At 42.8% G+C, this 21,844-nt stretch overlaps 1 protein-coding gene across 1 annotated transcript in view; it reads left to right on the forward strand.

The window, feature by feature from the left end:
- The window catches only part of Efl1 (elongation factor like GTPase 1), a 124,986-nt gene that overhangs the window by 92,068 nt on the left and 11,074 nt on the right, over nt 1–21,844 (forward strand). Inside the window, 3 exon segments of the mRNA NM_001107534.1 lie at nt 4,608–4,739; nt 9,531–9,678; nt 17,788–18,767. Coding sequence (NP_001101004.1) covers nt 4,608–4,739; nt 9,531–9,678; nt 17,788–18,767 — 1,260 coding nt within the window.

Consider the following 21,844-nt stretch of genomic DNA (forward strand, 5'->3'; position numbering starts at 1 on the left):
AGCTTGGGAAGGGCAGGCTGGGTGTCTTTCACTATGATAATGTTAAACACTAGGGAGCTCCTGCTAGCTTAAATGTTAATATGTTTTCTAACAAATTTCAAACCCAGGAGGAGTACTTTACAAAGCTAAGTTTTTCCTAAGACAGTAATGTTGTTTTCTGTACAGACAGATGACCAGCTTGTCCCCAGAAAGCAGTGTTAGCCTGTAGTAGTATCACTACCATCTCCCTGCCTATGGGACACCCTCATGCCAGATTGATTCAGCCCATGGAACAGAAAGCCAGTCTACTTCTCAATCTCTGTAAAATATTTTAACCAATCTTTTCATATATGTTTTTGTATTCTTTGTGTCTGAGCTACCTCTTAGTAGGGATATTAGGGACAGCCTGGAAAAAAGGGCCATTGGAAATACTAATTGATTCAAAAGAATCAAATGAATGGTAGAAAGCCTCGTCAGGGCCTCTGTGCCCGGTTGAAGAACAGCATTTATTTGGTTCTGATGACTGTCATCCTGTCTATGAGGTACAGCTAGAGTGCAAACTCATTTACCTTTAATCAGTTACAAAAGTACAAGCTCTTGTTGTTCCATAAACCGCTTTTATCTCCAGATTCCTTAATCTGGTCTTTCTACTTTTTTTTTCAATTTTTTTTTTTAAGATTTGTTTATTTTATGTATAAGTACACTGTAGCTGTCTTCAGACACACCAGGAGAGGGCATCAGATCCCATTACAGATGGTTGTGAGCCACCATGTGGTTGCTGGGATTTGAACTCAGGACCTCTGGAAGAGCAGTCAGTGCCCTTAACCACTGAGCCATCTCTCCAGCACTTTTTTTTTTCAATTCTTAAAAGTTGGAAATAATATGGAGCCTGATGAGGCCACCTCCTGTAGCAGGAACCCCAGTGGAGCGATAGAGATACCAACCCACCCACAAAACTTCCTGTCCACAAGAAAAACAGGCACGGGGAATGAAGCAGAGACTGGGGGATGGCCAACCAGTGACCGACCCAACCTGAGACCCATCCCATGGGCAAGCACCAATCTCTGACACTTTTAATGATATTCTGTTATGCTTGGAGACAGGAATCTAGTATGGTTGTCCTCTGAGAGGCTTGACCCAGCATCTGACTCAGACAGATACAGACACCCACAGCCCAACAGTGGATAGAGCTTGGGGACTCTTATGAAAGAACAGGAGGAAGGACCTCAGGCCCCAATGGAGATTGGAACTCCACAGGAAGATGAACAGACTCAGCTAACCTGGACCTTTGGGGCGCTCAGAGACTGAACCACCAAACAAAGAGCACACATGGGCTGGACCTAGCCCCCGGCACATATATTGCAGATGTGCAGCTTGGTCTTCCTGTGGGTCCTGAACAACTGGAGTGGGGCTATCCCAAAAGCTGTTGGCTGACCGTAGGATATGTTCTTCTAGCTGGGCTCCCTTGTCTGCCCTTAGTGGGAGAGGATGAACCTAGCCTCAAAGACACCTGATGAGCCAGGGTTGGAGAATACCAAGTGGGGGGTTGGGGCAACCCTCTCAGAGAGGAAGGGAAGAGGGAATGGAGGGAAGGAATTGTGGGAGGAGTAGTGAATGGGGTATAAAGTGAATAAAAAAGACCCTTGGAAATAAATATGGGGACTAAAAATGATGGACACCATCACAGTGGCTTTCACATGGAACCAGTCTCTTCCTAAGTCAGAGATCTTAAATGACTCCTTGGGAATGTGTCCTCCCTACAAGTCTTAGATGAAAGGAATAGTAAGGTTAGGCTTCTGTTTTGAGAAAAGGTTTGTATAGCACAAACTAACTCCGATTCATATACTTCAGCCTCTTGAGTGTGGGGATCTCATGCCTGGCTAATTTTAATATTGATTGAAATGATAGAAGTGAAAAATATCATGATTTAAAGAAAGCAAGCAAGATTATTAAGTATTGTGATAGCATAAAGGTGTTCCCTAAGAGGAAAAATTGGGAGGGAAAAAGAAACTGTAGCAGTGTAAAGATGTTAGATAATGTGTATGCTGTTTTGAGTTTTCCGAAACTGAATTTGATGGCATTATTTTTAAGGCAAAAAGTTTGTCTCAGACTGTATCTGATATCAACCAAACTGCACGCGTTTACTGCTGCCCTGCATCCTATCACGGAGTTCTCACAGAGATTTCAGTCTGCTGTGATTTGCTCAGATAACTTTAGTAGTCCTTTTTCTGTGTCTTTAAATTATATTTTAAAATAAATATAACCAGTAACTTGTAATACAGGTGAAGTGGAAAGTTGAGGGTTCTTTGGAAAGTTGATTGGATGGTGTTTTGCTGGGGCAAACATGAAGGAACGTTTCGTTACAGTGGACACAGGTGTGAAAGGCTGAGGCAGACTTGGGAAGGAACGTTTCACTGAAGCAGACACCAGAGAGAGGATGTTCTGCTAAAGCAAGCATGTGAAAGGAGGAGTGATGAAGGAGTCTTTGCTAACAACACGCATGTATTGGTCCACCTTACACTGCATAGTTAAGCTCCGTTTGTCAGAATGCCATAGGGAGAAACGTACCAAAAAACTTGTGGTAGTGCGCTGCAATTTCTTACCACTTCCTCAGACTCGGGCTGATCGGATGCATGTGCTGAGGCAAGACACGTGGAGGACACAAGTTTGGAGGGTATAAATAAGAACGGAGAGAGAACTTGGCTTGCTGGTACACCTAGCTGTGCAACACTTGTGGGCCTTCATTGATCTTCGCTTTCCTGAGGGAGGCACAGCCCTGGTGTTCCTGTTGGGGCCTTCCTGCTGAGGCCTGGCTGTCTCTGGTAGGTCCTGTCACAGCTGTTGCTAAGCCAACTCTACCAAACTGGACTGCTGGTGTATCTGTGGGGTGTTTGCTAGTGGATTGAGCTGCTGCATGCTGACCTGTGAACAGAACTGCCAATTTCAAGACAACACAGATGGGAGTTGCTCCAAAGAACCTTTGTAAACAGGTCCACTCCTCTGCCCCATATCCATATTCTTTTCCACTACCTCTGGTAGTGGAACCTAAAGGGAGGTTAAAACATTTAAGAACTAGCATTAAAAATAAGATTCGAAAAAAATTAAAGGTACTTGCAAGTAACAGGGTCTTTTGCTCTTCGGATCATGTCCTTTGCTATAAATTCTGTAGCACCTTCTATTTGGGGGAATTCTTGTCATGCCAGCAGTAGTGGACAGATCTAAATAACAAGAATAGGTTTGGTTGCTGGAACAGCAAAATGTACCCAGAAGTCAGAGAGCTAGTACTACTCACTGACCATCCTCAGCTCATATCCATAGTGAGAGGAAAGAGCAGCATTTGCCCTCCCAGTGAGGCCCTGTGCTGTGTGCGGGAGGGAAGTGTCTCTGTCAGAGGTCAGAAGCAGGTGGATGAAATTTGAGACGGTATACTCACTACGGGGTTTTCCTGAAGCCTGGCCTCATTTCTAGTAGCCCTGCTGGAGATTTTGCCAGCCCCAGATCTGTCACACCCTGATACCAGGGAGACAAACAGGAAGAAGTGCAGCTAGACACACTTCCCGATTCTAGGCCAACAGGTACAGCATTGATGAATTAGGACTTCAGTCAAACGGGTTTGCTGTAGTGCATAGATGTATACAGATGGGACCACAGGCTTGATCACAGCAGAACTCTTTGTCCTTTACACTTGGAACTGGCTTCATGAGATGGTGCACCTGACTGTGTTCTGGCTTCCATGGGTGTGGTCAGACAAGGAGATTCCTGTGAGCTGCCTTCCAGGTACATGGCCCAGCCCTTGCCTCAGGTCTCCAGTCCCAGACTGGCTGCTGTACTGGGTTGAATGGCCTCCCTTTCCACTCTGGGGTTTTTGCATCCGCTTGTCTGGTGACCACCACAGACTTACCTTTCCTTAGTTGTTTCCCCGCCCATAGCACTGCCCTTTTCTCCTGCAGCACCTTTCCCTAAAGCAGGTGACCCCTCCTTCCCTCTTAGCTTTTTCAGTCCTTGTTTTCAGCACAGGGACTCCCAAATGGTCCTCATGCATGGTTCTTAATGTGTTCTGAAGTCCTGTCCACACCGATTCTGGATATGAGAGCAGATACCCCTTCGTCTCTAGGAAATTCTCCCCACTCCAAACTCAGGTCTTCCTGCTGTTACAGCAAACCCTTTCCAGACTGAGCCTCGATATACACAAACACGGAGCCTAAAAGTGATCATTTCTGTTGCCAAAATAGATATGCTTTCATTAAACCTGATGCAACTGAATTTGCCTACCTGCAAAAGAGAAAATAGCAAAGTTCTGGGGGTTGGTTTGTTTGTTTATTTTTTGAAACAGGATCTCACTGAATTTCACTGACTGGTCTGGAACTCACAGAGAACCACCTGCTTCTGCACTACAGTGCTGGGACTAAAGTTGTGTCCCACCACACCCACCCAGAATTTCTATATTTTTGGCAAGAGTAATATCTTGGTTTAAAAAAAAAAACAAAAAAAACAAAAACCACCATGCAAAGCAGGCCTACCTTATTCCTATCAGTTTGGCAGTGTGCTAGGTACATGCAGGTCTGTGCTGTTACTTTCTTAACGTATGTTCAGAACTGCTTGGTCCCATGGGTCTTTTCTCTCTGCAGGAATTGGAGGCCTCCAGGACTCTGTGTTGAAATCTGCGACTCTGTGCAGCCTGCCCTCTTGCCCGCCGTTCATCCCCCTCAACTTCGAAGCCACCCCTATTGTGAGAGTTGCTGTTGAACCAAAACATCCAAGTAAGACGATGCTGATGTGGTTCTTAGAAGCCTGTGGTGCTGGCATGGGTTTCTTTGTTTGCCTTGTTCTGCTTTTGAAACAGAGTCCCTCTGCCTACCCCTGGCCTAGAACTTCCTCTGTACTCCAGACTGGCCTCCAGCTCATAGATCCGCCTGCCTTTGTGTGTGGAGTGCTGAGACTAAAAGCGTGGCCCACCATGCCCAGCTTGCTTCACTTGTCAATGTATTTAATGTATTTAGTTGTTCCTGGTACCTTGTAACAGTCAGTGAAGATTCTAGACCTTCCCTTAAGGGATCATAAAGCAGGCACTGAGAGGAGGCAGTCTTCTACTGAAGGGTTTGATGGTCTCAGTAAAGTACTAGGTGTGTACTAGGCTTGTACTGTTGTCTTCTGTACCTATATATCCTTCTTTTCCCCAGATCTGAGACCACGAGCTGCTCATGGCCCCTGGGTCCCGAGAACAATATTGGGAAACTGCCCAGAAGCTGGTTTGCTGACCTTTGATTTAGCTTTGATAGTGTGGCACAAAGTAGTGCCCCAAACAAACAGCCTTTTAGAAATTTCCTATTAAAATATTGGGACTTGGTTATCAAATATTTAGTAATTTCTATTTTTATATTTATCTTTTTATTCGCATGTAAGCATGTCTCTTTATTTGTGGGCATGTGTGCATGTGGGGTGGGTGCCTGCAGAGACCTCCTCCTGGAGTTAGAGTTACAGGTGGCTATGCGCTGCCTCATAAGCTCCCTGACACGAAGGGTCCCACCCAGTACCTGGCTTCTTTCTTGTTCACGGCATGCTCCAAATGATATTAACTCTCTTTACTTTGTTCAAAAATGAGGTAGTTAAACACAGAGAATTATTTTGGTTATCTACCTGGAGGTCAAAGTACATTTCCTCAGATGCCACTGATTAAATTTTTTCTGAGCTTCTAAAATCTAAATTGAAATACTTGAAAGAGGACCATTAATTCTCATTATAACTTTTAAAGAAGTATTGCTGTTTTTCCATAAAGTATATTGTTCCTCCTAGAGACATAGAAATTAGTTCATGGATTGCATTACTGAAGTGTTCATTTGTATGTTTCAGTTTCTAAATGTTTTACTCTGTCCTGTTGCTAATTTTATATTCAGAGTGTCTGAGAAACTGTCCTTCGTGCTGCCCCATGTCCTTGAACCCTCGAAGCACATGGAGTGTTTTGTGCTTGGCTCTCCTGTCTTATACTCATCCTTTCTTGGCGACTTATCCATCCATGGGTCCCGTGTCTAATAACCACGAAAAAGTTCCACCGTCTCATAGCAAGACTCCCAAGAACACTGCCCACTCAGTCACAAGTAGACCTGTTATTATCACTGCAGACAGCTCTCAGCTTTGGGACATTTTATCCTTTTCATGAAGAGTTAGTAGTCTGATCAACTGGATTTTTCCAGTTTTTCCTCTGTCATAGAGAACCACACCCAGTTGCTCTCACACTTTTCTTCTGGGATTTCCCAAGCCTGGGGTCCAGAGGTCCCACTGACCAGCCTCTGCTCCTGACACTCAAGGCTGTTCAGAGCTCAGCAGACAACCACGAATGTCCCCAAACTATTACTGCTTTCATTATTCTAGTTAATCCTGTATGCATCCCAACAGTACACAGCAGATTTGACATTGAATTTCTCATCTAATCCCCTCAGCAGCCATTTGAGTGGAATTTTTATTCTCATCTTCATGTGTGTATGACTAAGGCATAACGGAGTTAATTAGGTACAAAGCCTAATTTGTCTGATTCCCAACACTAGAAAAGTTCTAAAAGTAAACAAAGGAAACTGGCACAGTAGAGACGGATCATCGGTTAGGATTGTCTGCTGTGCATGCAGAGGACACATGTTCATTCCCAGCGCCCATGGCCAGTGCTCACCACTCCACTTCAGGGGGTGCAGAGGCCTCCTCTGGGCTCTGGAGGCACTTCTCACTCACGTGCACAAACACACGCACATGTACATCATTTTAAAATAAAATAGAAGAAGCCAACTTGTCTGAGATAGTACAGTTAATAAGTGCTACATTCAGGTTTCAGACTTGAGACGATCCTAAATCTTTCCTTTGAGGAAAAAGAAATCCTTCTTAGCTGAAACAGGGCTTCCAGGTACATTAGTTTTTCTGTACCTGATTTGTATATATTACGATGCCTAAAATATAAATTTTTAAAAATTGAGAAACAAAATAACTATGCTTCTCGGGTTTTTTGTTTTGTTTTGTTTTTTGGTACAGATACATTCTGTCTGTAATTGTGGTTTGTAGTTGTATTAATTATGTAATAGTACTTCTTGGCAAGATACTGCAAAATTTAATAGTCTGAGACATCTCTTATTTGTCCTTTGGTCAGGAATTTGGAGGTGGTAGGACTTAGAGTCCCCAACCAGTGGCTTTTATAGACACTCTGTTTGCAGCCACACACAGCTTAGCTGTGCTTCAAGAGTCACTCACATGAATTAAGTATCAGTTTGAGTTCAGCGCTCTGTTCTCCCAAGGGCCCCTTCACTAGTACAAGTGTTCTACATCCAACCAAGGCGACTGACCTGTCCAGAGGTAGCCTTGGCTGTCATACATCACCACTTCCACAATATTGTATTGACACATGTCACTGTTACTGTTAGGGGTCACTGTAGTGGAGCTGAATATTAGGAGGCCAAGATTATTGAGGTCACCTGCAAGGCTGGGTACTGAATAGTGCTTCATTATTTGTAAACTCTTAACTTGGCAGGTCGTGCTGTTACTGTTCAAAGGTGTCTGCTAGACCCCATTATTGTAACGTTTGATTTTAATGGTTATTGTCAGTGTTGGTGAGTCGCAGAGGAGAGATGCCTAGCTGGCGGCCTGTACTGAATCGTGTTCATTTTAGAGCATTTATCATTTACACCAAGTTCTTGATGAAGTGCAGGAAATAAATGTCTACTTTGTCAGTTCCTCTTACACCTTAGTGTCAGTATCTGTGCCATGAAGGGAAGAATATCACCCTCTAAATTTTAAAAGTTTAATACATTGAGTGTCTGTGTTGATTTTGGCCACACAATGGCTACCAGAAACATTTTCAAATCCCTGATTTCAATGTTGACTCCAAGTCTCAAATTTCATTCTAAAAGTTTCTTCTCTCCTCACTCTTAAACAGTCTTCTTTAGCTAAGAGATGGGTTTAAGTATGCAGTAATGGACACAAATGTATACAGGTTGAACTTTGTGGTTCAGCTGATGGAGAACTAATACCGAGCTATGTCTTCTTATTACTGCTGTTTTCCTGTAGTGTGAGTCTTACCCGTGTCTATGTAGCAATCCTTTCAGATAGGTTTCTAATTCTCTGATAGTCAAGCCAACTCTGAGGATCAAATATACCCACATGAGCAAGGGGAAGCCACGATATGCTGGAAGGGCTCTTAGAGGGTGAAATCCCATCCAGTCTTCCCTCGGGATTCCCTGTACTCCAGTGTGGCTTGTAGCCCTCTGTTCTGTGGGGCTGTGATGTCTGTAGACAAAGCCTAGGCTCTAAGCCTGGCCAAGCAGCCTCAGAAACAGGTTCGGCCACATAGTTGCTCTTGACTCTGGACACAGTTTCATTTCACTCTCTCCAGCTGTTTCCTCACCCACACAATGAGAAGGTTACTCTGTACATTCCTTCTATGCTGTCCACTTCTACAATGCGTGTCTGTGATTCTAGCACTATAAATAGTGTTAGGTATTTTTAGAACTTTAGCATTGAAGTTCTTATAGTTTCCTCTTGTTCTTTAATTAGCAAACTTCCATAAGGGCTTTCTGCCTTGCAAAAGCTCCTGTGCTTTTTCATGTTCAAATTAAACACTGGAGAGCTATGAAGCAAAATGTTCAGTCAAAGCAGTACTGTATAAGGATGCCCTCATAATCTTTTATGTAGCATCAGAAGACTTGCTCTGGCCTGACTGGAGGGCACAGTGGCAGCTGAGTGTGTAGGGTGAAAAAGCAAATCCCAAATGCAGATCTCAGTCCCATCTCTACCCTCCCCTTCCACATGCTTTTGAGTTGAAATAGTTCTATACCAGGCGCATGCACAGAAAGGAGTACATAGGGTGCAGTAGCTAGTTACTGTGGATCCTGAGCCCCCGCTTCTGTCAAGTGCTTTCCTAAATGTCTTGCTTTGTTTCTTTCTTGCAGTACTGGGAGTCCAACTCAGGGCCTTGTGCACAACAGACAGTAACTGTGCCAGTGAAATACACCTCTAAACAACCCTGTCACTTCTTTTATTTTGAGACAGATCTCACTGAACTGGTCAGATTGAACTTATTCTGTAGCCCAAGCAAGTCGAGATTCTCCTGCCTTGGGCCTCTGAGTAGCTGGGATTGCAAGTCTGTGTCACCAAGCCTGTCTTATAAATTGTTATTTTAATATAAGTTCTAGTAGTTTCTCAGGTGTCATACATGATTTGTGTATCTGCTAATTTTATACATACTACTTGAAGTACTGCTGTATTTCTAGATCTATAATATATATGTTACTAGTAAGACACAAGTGAATTCACAGGCATGCTGATGATAGTTTTTATCGCCTAAGAATTTGATGAGGAAATGTAAGCCATGTAAATCAGCATTGGCATCCTAATGATAAGCCTCTGTGGGCCCCATCCTGGCTGACTGTACAAGTCAGTTACAAGAGGGTGTGCTCTTCACACCAGTAGGACCTAAGAGCTTATTTTATTGTAATGCCCCCAGCAGAGCCATGCCATTGTCTCTAGGTCACATTGGTTCTTCTGCCATTGTGATTTTGTTTCATTTTGTCATCTAGGTGAAATGCCTCAGCTCGTGAAAGGAATGAAGCTGCTAAACCAAGCTGATCCCTGTGTCCAGATTTTAATTCAAGAAACAGGAGAGCATGTTTTGGTCACAGCCGGGGAGGTCCACCTTCAGCGATGTTTGGATGACTTAAGAGAAAGGTCAGATTAAAATGCTAGAGATGGAGAAATGATAACTCTAAAATCAATGAGATGTTTTAATGTTTCCCAAACAGGTCAAACTAAGACTGTGGTTTATTTTGGAAGAAAAATGCAGTGCCCTCGATTCAGACATAAAACAGCTATTGGGTCATAAATTTAAATTTTAATAACTGGAAACTGATATGAATTCATACATTTGAATAATTTTGTGTTTTAGCTTAAGTCATAAAACACTTTAAAATATATATGTCGATTTTAAGCATCCATACAGCACATATCAAAGCAACAAAAATCTCGTAAATACAGGCTGTGATTAGGACAATATAAACCTTCTGGAAATTTCTCTGTGAAGGTCATATGTAAGTCATTATATCTGAGCATTCCAGATCATGTTATAAATAATGTTTTCCTTCTTTGTTTTGTTGATAATGTATGTTTCTTGCAAAAATAAGGACAGGATAGAGAAGCGAGGATTATCGGGTTATATGTGTAATAACAGGCTGAGCACTCAGGTCTGTAAATCCATCTGGTCCTATAGGCATTCACGGGTGTACAGCTGGCCGGCCGTGCCGCCTCTGCTCATTTGGTCATGACAGGCCTCTGCACGGTCACTGCCAACTCAGAAAGCAAGTGCTGTAAGTCTCGTAACTACCAGTAGTGTTGGAAGTGCCTGCTTGTACTTTTGTAAACCTTACAACATTACAATCTGGAAGACAAAAGGTATTTGTTATAATATACATACATACATACACACATACACACATACACACATACACACACACACACACACACACACACACACACACGTCTACTAATACAAACAATTTTCTTGTAATAGCCCGTTTTCTTTTCTTTTCGAATGTCTGGGAAGGTAATAATGATAACCTAGATAATAAGTGGCTGTTCTAATCATTTGCTGCTAAATATAGCATGCGGTCCCTGCCATTGTCCCTCACCCGCACATTGACCCCATAGGCTGGAGAGTGGCAAGCATGCACTACAGCAGCCGCAGCAGATAGCGTGTGTACCGTGTGGCACTGTGCACTGTTGTCCTTGTAGTCTGAGGCAGGGTCTCCTTCCAGATGGAGAGTCTGCCTGTCTTCCTCACTGGACAATGCTACTGTAGCTTTTTCCTTTTCCATGTTCATATAGCCATGATCCACACAAAACTCTAAGATAGATTTCCATCTCTTATCTCAAGTTCCGTTTGGGTAAATCATGAGATACTAATAAGACAGTTCCAGGGTTCCTCCCATCCAAGTACTGACCAGGGCTGACCCTCCTTAGCTTCTGAGATTATAGTAGATCAGTTGCATTCAGGCTGGTAGGACCCCAGACTCCGGGTTTCTTACAAAGCTTTATAAATGGTATTTGTTCAACTTGTGAATTAGGTTATCCACCCCCCATTTCACTCTCCCACTGACAAGGTAAAAAGTCACATGAAATAATCTCACATTCTCCGCTTCCTTAAAAATCTGCCTTTGATAATTTAAAATATTTTGAAAAATGTTTTCTCCTTGAATTAAAAACCTGTTTTAATAGCTCTATGTTGATATCTTTGCTTAGTGTTTTCACCTCATGATTTTCACTGTTGATGCTTTTTAACGTTTCCAAATATGTTTAATAAAAGAAATTAGCTTTCTAGAAATGTACCATTAACATGGTATTAAGTAATTCCAATAAATATATTTTTTTTTATTTTGGGAACTACTCCATGTAAATGTTCCTAGAAAATGTTAATACCTAAAAACTAAACATAATTTATAGTTACATTGAATGAAAGCAATGAGAACTATAACAAATCTTTTTTTAAAGTATATACTGCTCTTTTAAAATATCATGAAAGTTCTTTCTCTAAAAAGAAAAAAAAAGTAGTTTCCCTGTATAGAACACAGGTTGACCTTGAAATCCCAATCCTCCTGCCTCAGCTCAGCCTCCTAGGGAGTACCTGGGGTTGTGCTTGGCATTCCTATTTAAATTCTGAAGTGGTCCTTAACTGTTGGACCAAATATCATTTCTGAAAGTACTGCTTACCGCCCACTCCCTCAAGACAAACAAAATAATTCCCTTCTTGTGGCCTCTTGTAACAGAGGAATAACTTCAGGCCCAGTGTTCCTGTCAGAACTCAGAGGTTACCTGAATCCCAGAAGAACAGATATGTAAAGGTGGTGAGCAGAGAAGTCAGCTAGGCTGACTGCAGTGCTGGTGGGACCTTAGGCAGGTGCGTTGGCTTTGTCAGGCAATGGCTTGTGGCTCTGACAAGTACTGTTTTTGAACTCCAAGAAACAGAACCAAGTGGTGTTGGCAAAGAGCATTGGACTGCAGTACCCCAGTGCCCCCCGGTAATAAGAAGGGCGTGTTTGGGGGCCAGGAGTCGTGAGAAGGAATTGCACTGAATAGCCTATTAGGTGGCATCTGATTGAGGGACATGTCACGGAGGCATGTCCTTGAAGGATGTGTCCAATGTTTTCCCCCCTCCCTGTGCATATAAGACTTTTCAAGCTGATTTGAAAATTTGTGTGCAGATTTTCACCAAAGGTCCTGTAATAACCAAAGCATTCCCAGCTGGGTGTTGTTACTGTGCTAAAAGATTGGGAATCAGTTTCTCTTTAGAGCAGCAGTAAGACTGTGGTGTTGAGCACAGAAGTGATGGAGTAGAATAGACTCCAAAAATGGCTTGCAGTGCAGAGCGGTGAGGATCTCACAGGTTCTCCCGTAAACAGTGCTACCCAGTTGGATGGGTGGGGGAAGAGGGGTTCTTATTTCATATCCTACTTGGAAGGGTGTGTGAGGTAAGTCGGGGTTAAAGTGTGAAGATTGGAAACTGTCTACAGTCTAGAAGATACTATAAGGAAAGGGAATATGTACAAGAAGTGGGTAAGAAAATTTAAAAACAAATGATTAGTTCATCTTCAACACAGCCGTAGAGTGAGAAGTAAAGCACCAGTGTGCTCTAACCTTTGCAATACCTGCATCACGTGAGGCTTACGTCCTCTTTGCTAAACAATGCCTAAAAGTAGCTGACAGCCCAAAAGGAACCGCTACCAACACTCACAGGCATAGCACAACAGGAATCTAAAGGCAACGGGCATTGGAAAATGTACTGAACCAGTTAGCACTTGATAAAAGCAAATGAAAACTGATGTAAGAAACTGGGATCATAGTTGGTAAATCCCTTGCCTTATTACCCCAAAGACCTGAATTTAATCCTTGATCCATATTAGAGAGCCAGAAATGTTGGCACTCACTGGTAATCCCAGTGTTGGGATGGGGCAACAGGCCGACCTCTGGGGCTTGCTGACCAAATAGCCTGCCTTAAAATCTAGGAAGGAAGGTGGCATCTGCAGCACAACAGCCAAAGTCATACTCTGACCTGCTCATGTGTATACACACACACACACACACACACACACACACACACACACACACACACGTAAGATACCACCGTGTACCCAAAGACATTGATTCTCAAGTGATGGAGGAGTTGTACACTGATACACTTGCCACACCACTGGTAGAAGTAGGAATTGGTACACTATTGGAATCTGGTTTGTGTTGTGTCCTAAGAAAACAGCCTTCAGCTTGGCAAATCTTCCGTTTCTAAATCTCTGTATGTGTAACAAAGCTGGGTAAATGTTTGTTAAGGATGAGTGCTCTCAATGACATTCTTGTTCTAGGATAGGTTCTCTCTGCATGGCCTGGGATGGTCTGAAATTCTCAGACTCCAATGATCGTCCTGCCTCAGCCTCCTAACTATCTGGAGCTATAGGAATCCACCACCATAAGTAGGTTGTCACAAATTATGGTAGAGACAGATTGAGGAAGACCCCATTGTTAACCTTTAGTGTCCACATGCATACATGCACAGACACACACATATACTTGTATACAGTTAATTAATCTGCATAGTTTAGGTGTTTGCATTTAAATAGGCAAAACAGAAAAGGCGGGCAGATTATAATAGAAAGTTATGGTTGTCTACCTGTGAGGGATCTGGAAGAAATGGAGACATGCCTTATGGCTAGAGAAACTGTTTTTAGCCTGGACAGCGGTTTACATGGGTGTCCACATTGAGCTAAATGATTATAGATCAGTTGATTCTTTGTGGTAGTCTTTATGACTGTTACATCTCATGGTTAAGAACGCCTATAACCTTTTAAGACTTTCTAGTTGTCATAGGACGTATATTTCAACTTTTTCACCCATGCATGGTTTGTATATAAAGAGGGAGCGATTAAGTGTCAGCTGTTGTCTCCAAGCCAGAGGAGCTGCCAGAGTTCTCAGAATGGAAATCTTAGAATCAGAGCAAGAACCCACATGAAGCACAGCCGCAGCTATATAGAAGCCTACTACACTTTTCTGTCTGTCTGTCTATCACCTATCCATCCATCCATCCGTCTTTCCATCTGTCCATCTGTCTATCCATCCATCCGTCCATCCACCCATCCATCCACCCACCCACCCATCCATCCGTCCATCCGTCCGTCCATCCACCCACCCACCCACCCACCCATCCATCCATCCATCCATCCATCCATCCATCCATCCATCCAGCAGTAATCAGAATCTAGAATCAGGCTCTGCGTTGCCTTGATTCACAAAGCTCCTGTTGCCTCGTAGATTTGGCAGCTGCACACTTCCTTCCACAGCATGGAATGGCTGTAATTGTGTGAGCAATTTCTATAGCAGACTTCTTGGAACCTCAGACATTCAAAGTAGTGCATAGCTTTTTTTTGTTACTTTATAACAAAAGGTAACAATATAATAGTATGGTTGTATTTTCTCAGTTTCAATAGCTTTATAATTGGCGTCCTTAAAATACCTAAGCAAGTAGTCTCTATAACTTTAAAACTACTTTCCACTCCTGTGACTTTCCTATTTTTATTTATTTATTTATTTATTTATTTATTTATTTATTTATTTATTTATTTATTTAGGTGTTCGTGCTTCTGTTTTATTGTTTCGTGTGCATATTTGGGTCAGGCATTACATATGCTTGTAGGTGTGTGTGGAGGCCTTGGGTCCCATTCCTCAGATACGGAGCATCCCAACTAGACTAAGCTTACTATCCAGTGAGTCCCAGGAGCCCAGTGTCTCTTCCCTCAGCACTGAGACGCCCAGCACAAACCAGCAGAACACTGGCTTTTTTCACATGGGCCCTGGGGGTTGAACTGGGGCCCTTATGTTTGCAGTGCAAGCACTGCACTGATCTCGATCACTTTATTGTTTTAAAGAGTTCGGCTGTAAACTGGAGGATGGCTCAGCAGTTAGCTCTTTCAGAAGACCCAGATTCCAGACCTAGCAGCCACCTTAGGTAGCCCACAGTCCCAGGAATCCTATGCACTCTGGTCTCTGGTCACCTTCACACACATGATGAACATAAACTCATTTAGTACACATACATACACATAAATGAAAAGTAAACCTTTTTAAGAACCTGAAAATTAAAAAAGATAATAACAGTGTAATCAAACAGAGACACATTTAGATTTATGTTCAGCATACCCTTAGAGACTTAATCTGAGATAAGACTGGATGTCAGTCTGTTTCTGTTTTGTTTCTCTCTCTCTCTCTTTCTCTCTTTCTTTCTTTTTTTTTTTTTGTAGTTTCATTCTCTTTTTACCCACCCTCCAACAATTAACTGACACATTTAAATCTTAGACCATTTGAAGTTTTCTCTGCTACAAGGCATTCACCTGACCTGCCTCCTTACCTAATGTTTAGGCAAAAATAAGTCACTTTAAAAGGCTTACAAGAATTCTCAAAACAAGGAATTCTATCATGACCCAATGGGTTTGGGTTTTTGTTGTCTGTTTGTTTGTTTGACAAAGTGCGGGCTAATTGTTACCTAGCCACAGGAAATTGTAAATTCCAGTAAATGTTTCATAAGTAGTCAAGGAGCTCCTACATGGCTTTTTATTTCTAATGACCTGAAACAAAGAATGCTTTGGGTTTTCAACAGTACCATTTCAGTAGCTCCTAACCACAGGAGTCAAGCTTGTGCCCGCCAGGTGCCAACTGTGATTGGGTGGGGTGCTCAGACCCACATGTCCCGCTGTCCCACCCACTGAGCTTCTGGCCGCAAGAGTGGCTTTCTAGGATTGACGCAGTAGCAAACGAGACCCTCAGAGTGGGAAGTGGGAAGAATCACACTTAGAAAGACTGGATTAGCTATTTGGGGCCAGTTAGTGGCAATTTTTATTCCATCTAAATACTTTTTTTTAACAAAAAAAATAAGTATTGAATGCCAGTTGGCATTTTAAATAATGATTATATAGATCACTTGACATCTTTAGCATAGATTGTTTTATAGTATAATTTTAATCATATTAACAGGCTTAATACAAAATAAGGTTACATGACCTATGATCAAAATCTAAATTTAGCATTGTGAATTTTTTGTTTATCATGCTTCTAAACAAAACTTTTACTTCAGTCTAATGTATGTAATGAAACTCCACTTTTCACCACAATGTCATGGTGAGGAGCATGAAGCTAAAGCCAGAGCAAGATGTAGCTCCTAGGTCTCTACTGTCCAGCCTCGTGGATAGTATGAATACTCAGCTCGTTCTCTCCTCTACACAGTGAGGATCGTATTCGTGTCTGTTAGGGAAATGACACACTTGTGAAGCACCCGGCATAATGAGTCAGTATAGTGAGTGAGCACCACAAAGCAGAATGTCCACACGCGTACATTCTTAGTGCTCTTCACTGTTATGATCTCTTTGCATCTGAATTATTGGTGAGAGTGAACACAGCCTCATCCGTCTGGTGCCTCCTGGAGCAGGCATGTAGGCTTGAAGCATGCTAATCTGCGAAGGAAGAAAACCTGGCTGCTAGAGCCATAACTCTTGCTGGGAGTGACCTGCTACCATGCTTTTCTGCCTTCTGCACATTATCTATTTCAGATTCTACAGCTGAAGTCCATTTTGATACCATTTCACTTAAAAAAAACAACAACAAAACTCTATTGAGTTTTCAAATTTACCAAAAGGCATAAATAAAGTTCTTGGGCCATACCTACAAAATGTTAAAGACAGAAAGAAACCTAGGATGAATTGTCAGCACTCGGTTTCTTCAGAGAATAAATTTCCCGGGGAAGATATCATTATGAAATTACAAAACTCAGTATAATGTACTTGTGCATGCACGAGTGCACGCACACAAAGATGTAGATTGCCCAAAGCTTTAGTGTGATTTGACAGTGGCATAAAGAGGAAATAAGACAAAAAGAAAGATCGCCCAGTTTCTTCAGCAGCAGTAGCAGTTAGTCCTTGCCAGTTTCCAGTCTCTGCCCTGGGTGAGCTTACAGCTGACAAGAAAGAAGCTAAATCCAATACTGTGTGGAAGGGAAGCTTTCTGAACTTTGTGCCGGATTAGGGCTCCAGCCCTGTGCTGTACAGCACTGTATACTACAGACACTGTGAGAAGTTGTGGGGCCATATGAGGCTGTATAAATAATACTGGTTAAAAACCAACTACACTAGTCATGTTTCCAATGTTCAGCCACAGTGTGGATATTTACATTTAAATAAAATATGTTTCTTCTGTTTTGTGCTAGCCACATTTCCAATGCTAGTCATCACAGGAAGATAGAGAGCTTCCTGTCACTACAGAAGGTTCATGATGACATGCTAGTCTAGACAGCCCTGGGTGTTCTGGCTTCACGTGAGCTTCTTTGTCAATACAGAATATAACGTGAAGCTCTGACTGGTGTGAGTCTCTGACTGTCTCTTCAGAGGGACGATCACTGGGTTCTTCGTCTTCTCCAGACTCAAGTCTGCCAAATTTGATTTTAAAGGAATCATGTGTCAGACCCTATTACAATATTTATTTTCAACTCAAAACAATCTAACTTAAGTAGGTGGTCTAGTTGTCTTGAGAATGAACAAAGCAGCAACTTCCCAGCACACACCTGGAGCTCCCCGGAGATCCGTTCCCATCAGAGGATGTCTCTCAATCCAAAATGAGAGCACCGTGTGGATTGAGATAGAATGTAGCTGACAGGCCTGATAGAAAATGAATTTTATATTTCTTTGTTTTTCTATTATCTCCATGATGATGCAGGGCTAAGATTCTAACCATCTGCTATTTCTCTTGCTCTCATAGGTTTGCAAAGATTCACATCAGTGTATCTGAACCCATTATTCCTTTCAGAGAGACGATCACAAAACCTCCCAAAGTTGACATGGTCAATGAAGAAATAGGCAGGCAACAAAAAGTTGCTGTCATACACCAAACAAAAGAAGAGCAAAGCAAAATCCCAGAGGGGATCCTCGTGGACTCTGATGGGCTTATCACCATACCAACACCCAATAAACTGGCCACACTCAGCGTCCGTGCCATACCACTTCCAGAAGAAGTCACTCGGATTCTGGAAGAAAACAGCGACTTGATTCGTTCCATGGAGCTTTTAACATCCTCCTTGAATGAGGGTAGAAATACTCAGGCCATTCATCAGAAGACCCAAGAGAAAATCTGGGAATTCAAAGGAAAACTAGAGAAACACTTAACAGGGAGGAAATGGAGGAACACTGTTGACCAAATCTGGTCATTTGGCCCCAGAAAATGTGGACCCAACATCCTAGTCAGTAGAAGTGAAGATTTCCAGAGCTCCGTGTGGTCTGGCCCAGCTGGCAGAGAATCAAAAGAAGCCAGTAGATTCCGAGACTTCGGCAATAGCATTGTGAGCGGCTTCCAGCTAGCGACTCTCTCTGGCCCCATGTGTGAGGAGCCCCTCATGGGTGTCTGTTTCGTCCTAGAAAAGTGGGAGCTAAATAAATGTGCAGAACCAGGAGCAAGTGATAAACAGAGCCAAGGTCAGTGTGATCTGACAGGAGAGGGACAGGAGAAAAGTAAAACCTGTCCCGTTGGAGATGAAAACCAAGAGCAACAAGATGGCTACTCAGAGCCCTTTGAAGAGACTTCCCAGAAAGGAGACTCTCCAGTCATAGACTGCTATGGACCCTTCTCTGGGCAGCTAATTGCCACCATGAAAGAAGCATGCCGCTATGCTCTGCAGGTGAAGCCTCAACGGCTGATGGCAGCGATGTACACATGTGATATCATGGCCACCAGTGACGTCCTCGGTAAGGAGGGAGGAATGAAGACAGAGGTGCCCTGAGTGACAAGGTCTCCTGTATCCTAAACCCACTTTCAGATCATCTAATTTACTAACAAATTAAGAGTTTTTTGAAAGCCAGAGACCTGTATCTTAAAATCTGGAGACAGAAAATACATGGATACTAAAGGTCTTTTCTTTTTTTTCTTTTTTTTGGGGGGGGGAGGGCGGCAGCAAATATATCTTTTTTATACTTTAAGCTAAGATATTTGATTAAGTTTGAGTCGATTTACTTGTGCATGTGTAGGGTGGTAGATATAGATCTAACTTCATTCTCTACAGTTAAATATTCAGTTTGCCAGTATCATTTATTGAATAAGCTGTCCTTTTACCAGTTCATGGTTTTGGTCCCTTTATCAAAATTTAGATGTCCTCAGCTCTGTTGCATATCTCTCAGGCTTGTTTTATATTCCTTTGGTCTACACGTGTGATTCTGTGCCTGGTATCATCTATCTTTGTCATCATGGCTCTGTAGTATAGTTAGACACTGTGTAATGTGACAGCCCCAGATATGTTCACAGGTGGGTCGCTTTGGCTGCCTGTGGTCTTTGTATTTCCGTACACATTTCAGGATGGTTTTGTACGGTTCTGTAAGGCCATCACTGGAGTCTTGACGGGTGTTACACTGAATCTGTAGATGACTTCGGCTGAATACCATCTTTATGGTATTATTTTGCCAGCCCAGGAGCATGCAAGGGCTTCCACCATCTGTTTCTCTCCTTTACTTTCTTTTATCAGCATCTTAATTTTTTTTTTTAAGTAGAAGTCTTTCGCTTTCTTGGTTAAATTTATTCTTTTTTTTTAAGCCTTTTTTTTCAGCCGTTGTGAATAAATGTTCTCCGTAGTCTTCCTTCTTAGCAGTTTTATGATGAAAGGTCTGGCCTGTCAGGATATAACCCCAACTTGGCAGCACTTTTGTCCCAGGTGAGTCAGCATTTCAGCCCGGTAACCGGGCCACCCTGACTGGTAAGAGAAGCCACCATTCTTGTACTTGTAGCACAAAGGGGACATTGTAAATTCTCAGTCCTGAAGAAGAATCACTTGGGCTTTCTCAGACCTTTTAGCTGCTAGCTATTACATCAGATCACGTCTGATTTTATAGGTTCCCTCCGTATAAAAGAAGCAGTGCTGGGACCTCCAGACACATGGTGACTGCTGGGGACCTTGGGGCATATGGAGTGGGTTCAAGGTGGCCATTGCTGTTTGTTCTGTACTGTTTCACTAAGGCTTATTTTCTTCTATTTAATAGGGGAGGGGCAAGGAAAATAAGTCTTTGAAGGTTATGAAAATTCAGGCTAGAACACAAGCACCATTCCTCAAAGTGTTCTGGCAGAGCAGGTATCTTTTCTGAGGACTCTGGGAACTGTAGTAGGGAAGAGAACATAAAGGCCGAAAGTTAACCGTTAACTTACTGTCCTCGCTCCGGTCATGAGTCCCTTTGAGTCAGTACACAGTCAGTTATGTTGTAAGTAAGTTTGTTCCACTGATTAGTTTCCAGAAGAAGAATCTGAGTTGACTGATTGATTGATTGCCTTTCTTTTTCTTTCCTTCCTTGCTTCCTTTCTTCCCTCCCTCCCTCCTCCTCTTCCTTCTTCCTCTTCCTCCTCATTCTTCCTCTTCCTCCTCCTCTTCTCAAAAGAAGTTTAGGCTTCTATCATAATTCAGTTCTTCAGGACAACTGAGTGTCTGTATCAGCATTTCAGAACAGCGTGACTAAGCAGTTAGGTAGACTCAGTCAGAGGCTGCTGAGCAGCCCTGCCCTGTGATGGAAATCTCTAAGTGTGGGCTGCACACAGTGCCCGCACTCTTCCTGAATGTAGCACCTCATGTGCCTGTCACCTAACTCGTCCTTCCCAGATCGTAGTCTGCATTTCCCTTGAGAGCCTCCTTAAAGACTGAGATGGAGCTGAAATCAAGAGACCTGGATTCCTTCAAGTCCTGGAGAGCTCATCTGCATTCTTTTACTTTGGCAATCTGTGCCCCGTCTATTTCTAAACTTCTGCCAGTGGAAAGCTCAACTAATTCTCCTTTATTAAGCATGGCCAGCCTCCTGCTCATTGTGGTCAGCTCTGTAGTGAGTTTGTATTTGTGAACATTAGGTTCCCGGTCTGGTGCTCGGGAGGAAACTACCCTGATCCTCCAGCTGTTTTTGTGGGTTGTGGCCTTCCCTTCCACTGCTCCGTCACACACACTTCACTCAGTCAGCACCCTTCCCAAATAAAGCAGCCATGTCTGAACCCATCACCCAGGAGACCAGCCAGGACACAAGTACCTCTCATGTGGGTAAGCATTCTTTTCATGAAGTTTAGGATTGAGTCTTACTGGCCCCATTTTGTTTTCATAGACATGTCTTCCCACCCTGTGCCTCCAAAATCAGTACTGGGGACCTCACTGCAGGGTGATTGCCAAGACTCTGCAAAAAATTAGGTAGTCTAATGATCTCCTATTTTTATGTATCAATAACCAGAGCCTATATAATTAATTTTCTTATTACATGTTATATAATAAGCAATACAAGTATGTGAAGGAGAAAATGGTCAAAGAATTTAAATTTGTCCCATGGATTCCTTTTCTGTTGGTTTTGTTTTGTTTTTCTGCATAAGTCAGCTATCAGTGAACCAAGTGTTCTGGCGAGGTTTCAGTCCTTCATGACTGTGATGCCCTGGTTACCAGCTTTCCAGCTACCTGAGAACAGCAAAGGTCTTTTTCTCACCTTTCTCTCTGAGTCATGCAGATGTACAGAAAAGTGCTTTCTTGCTATTACCAGGAGTGTCAAACTGTCTGTCTCTTCCCAGGTCCTGGGCATATTCCTCGTTAGGGAGCAATGAGAAGGCCCCTCTGTGCTGTATTAGTGCTGTTATTTTGGTGGGCCCAGCCTGTTGTAAGCATGCTGGACTCGCTGCTTCAATCAGCATCCTCCTCCACCCACTGTGCATCTACACCTACACAGAATGTGGGTGTGGGCTCTCATCTCTTTCTTTCAGAAGGATTATTTGGAATTGATGCTCTTTTCTTTTTTACCGTCTGTTATCCTGTGACTTTATT

The sequence above is a fragment of the Rattus norvegicus genome, chromosome 1 (assembly GCF_036323735.1).
Source record: "Rattus norvegicus strain BN/NHsdMcwi chromosome 1, GRCr8, whole genome shotgun sequence".
Classification (NCBI taxonomy): Eukaryota; Metazoa; Chordata; class Mammalia; order Rodentia; family Muridae; genus Rattus; species Rattus norvegicus.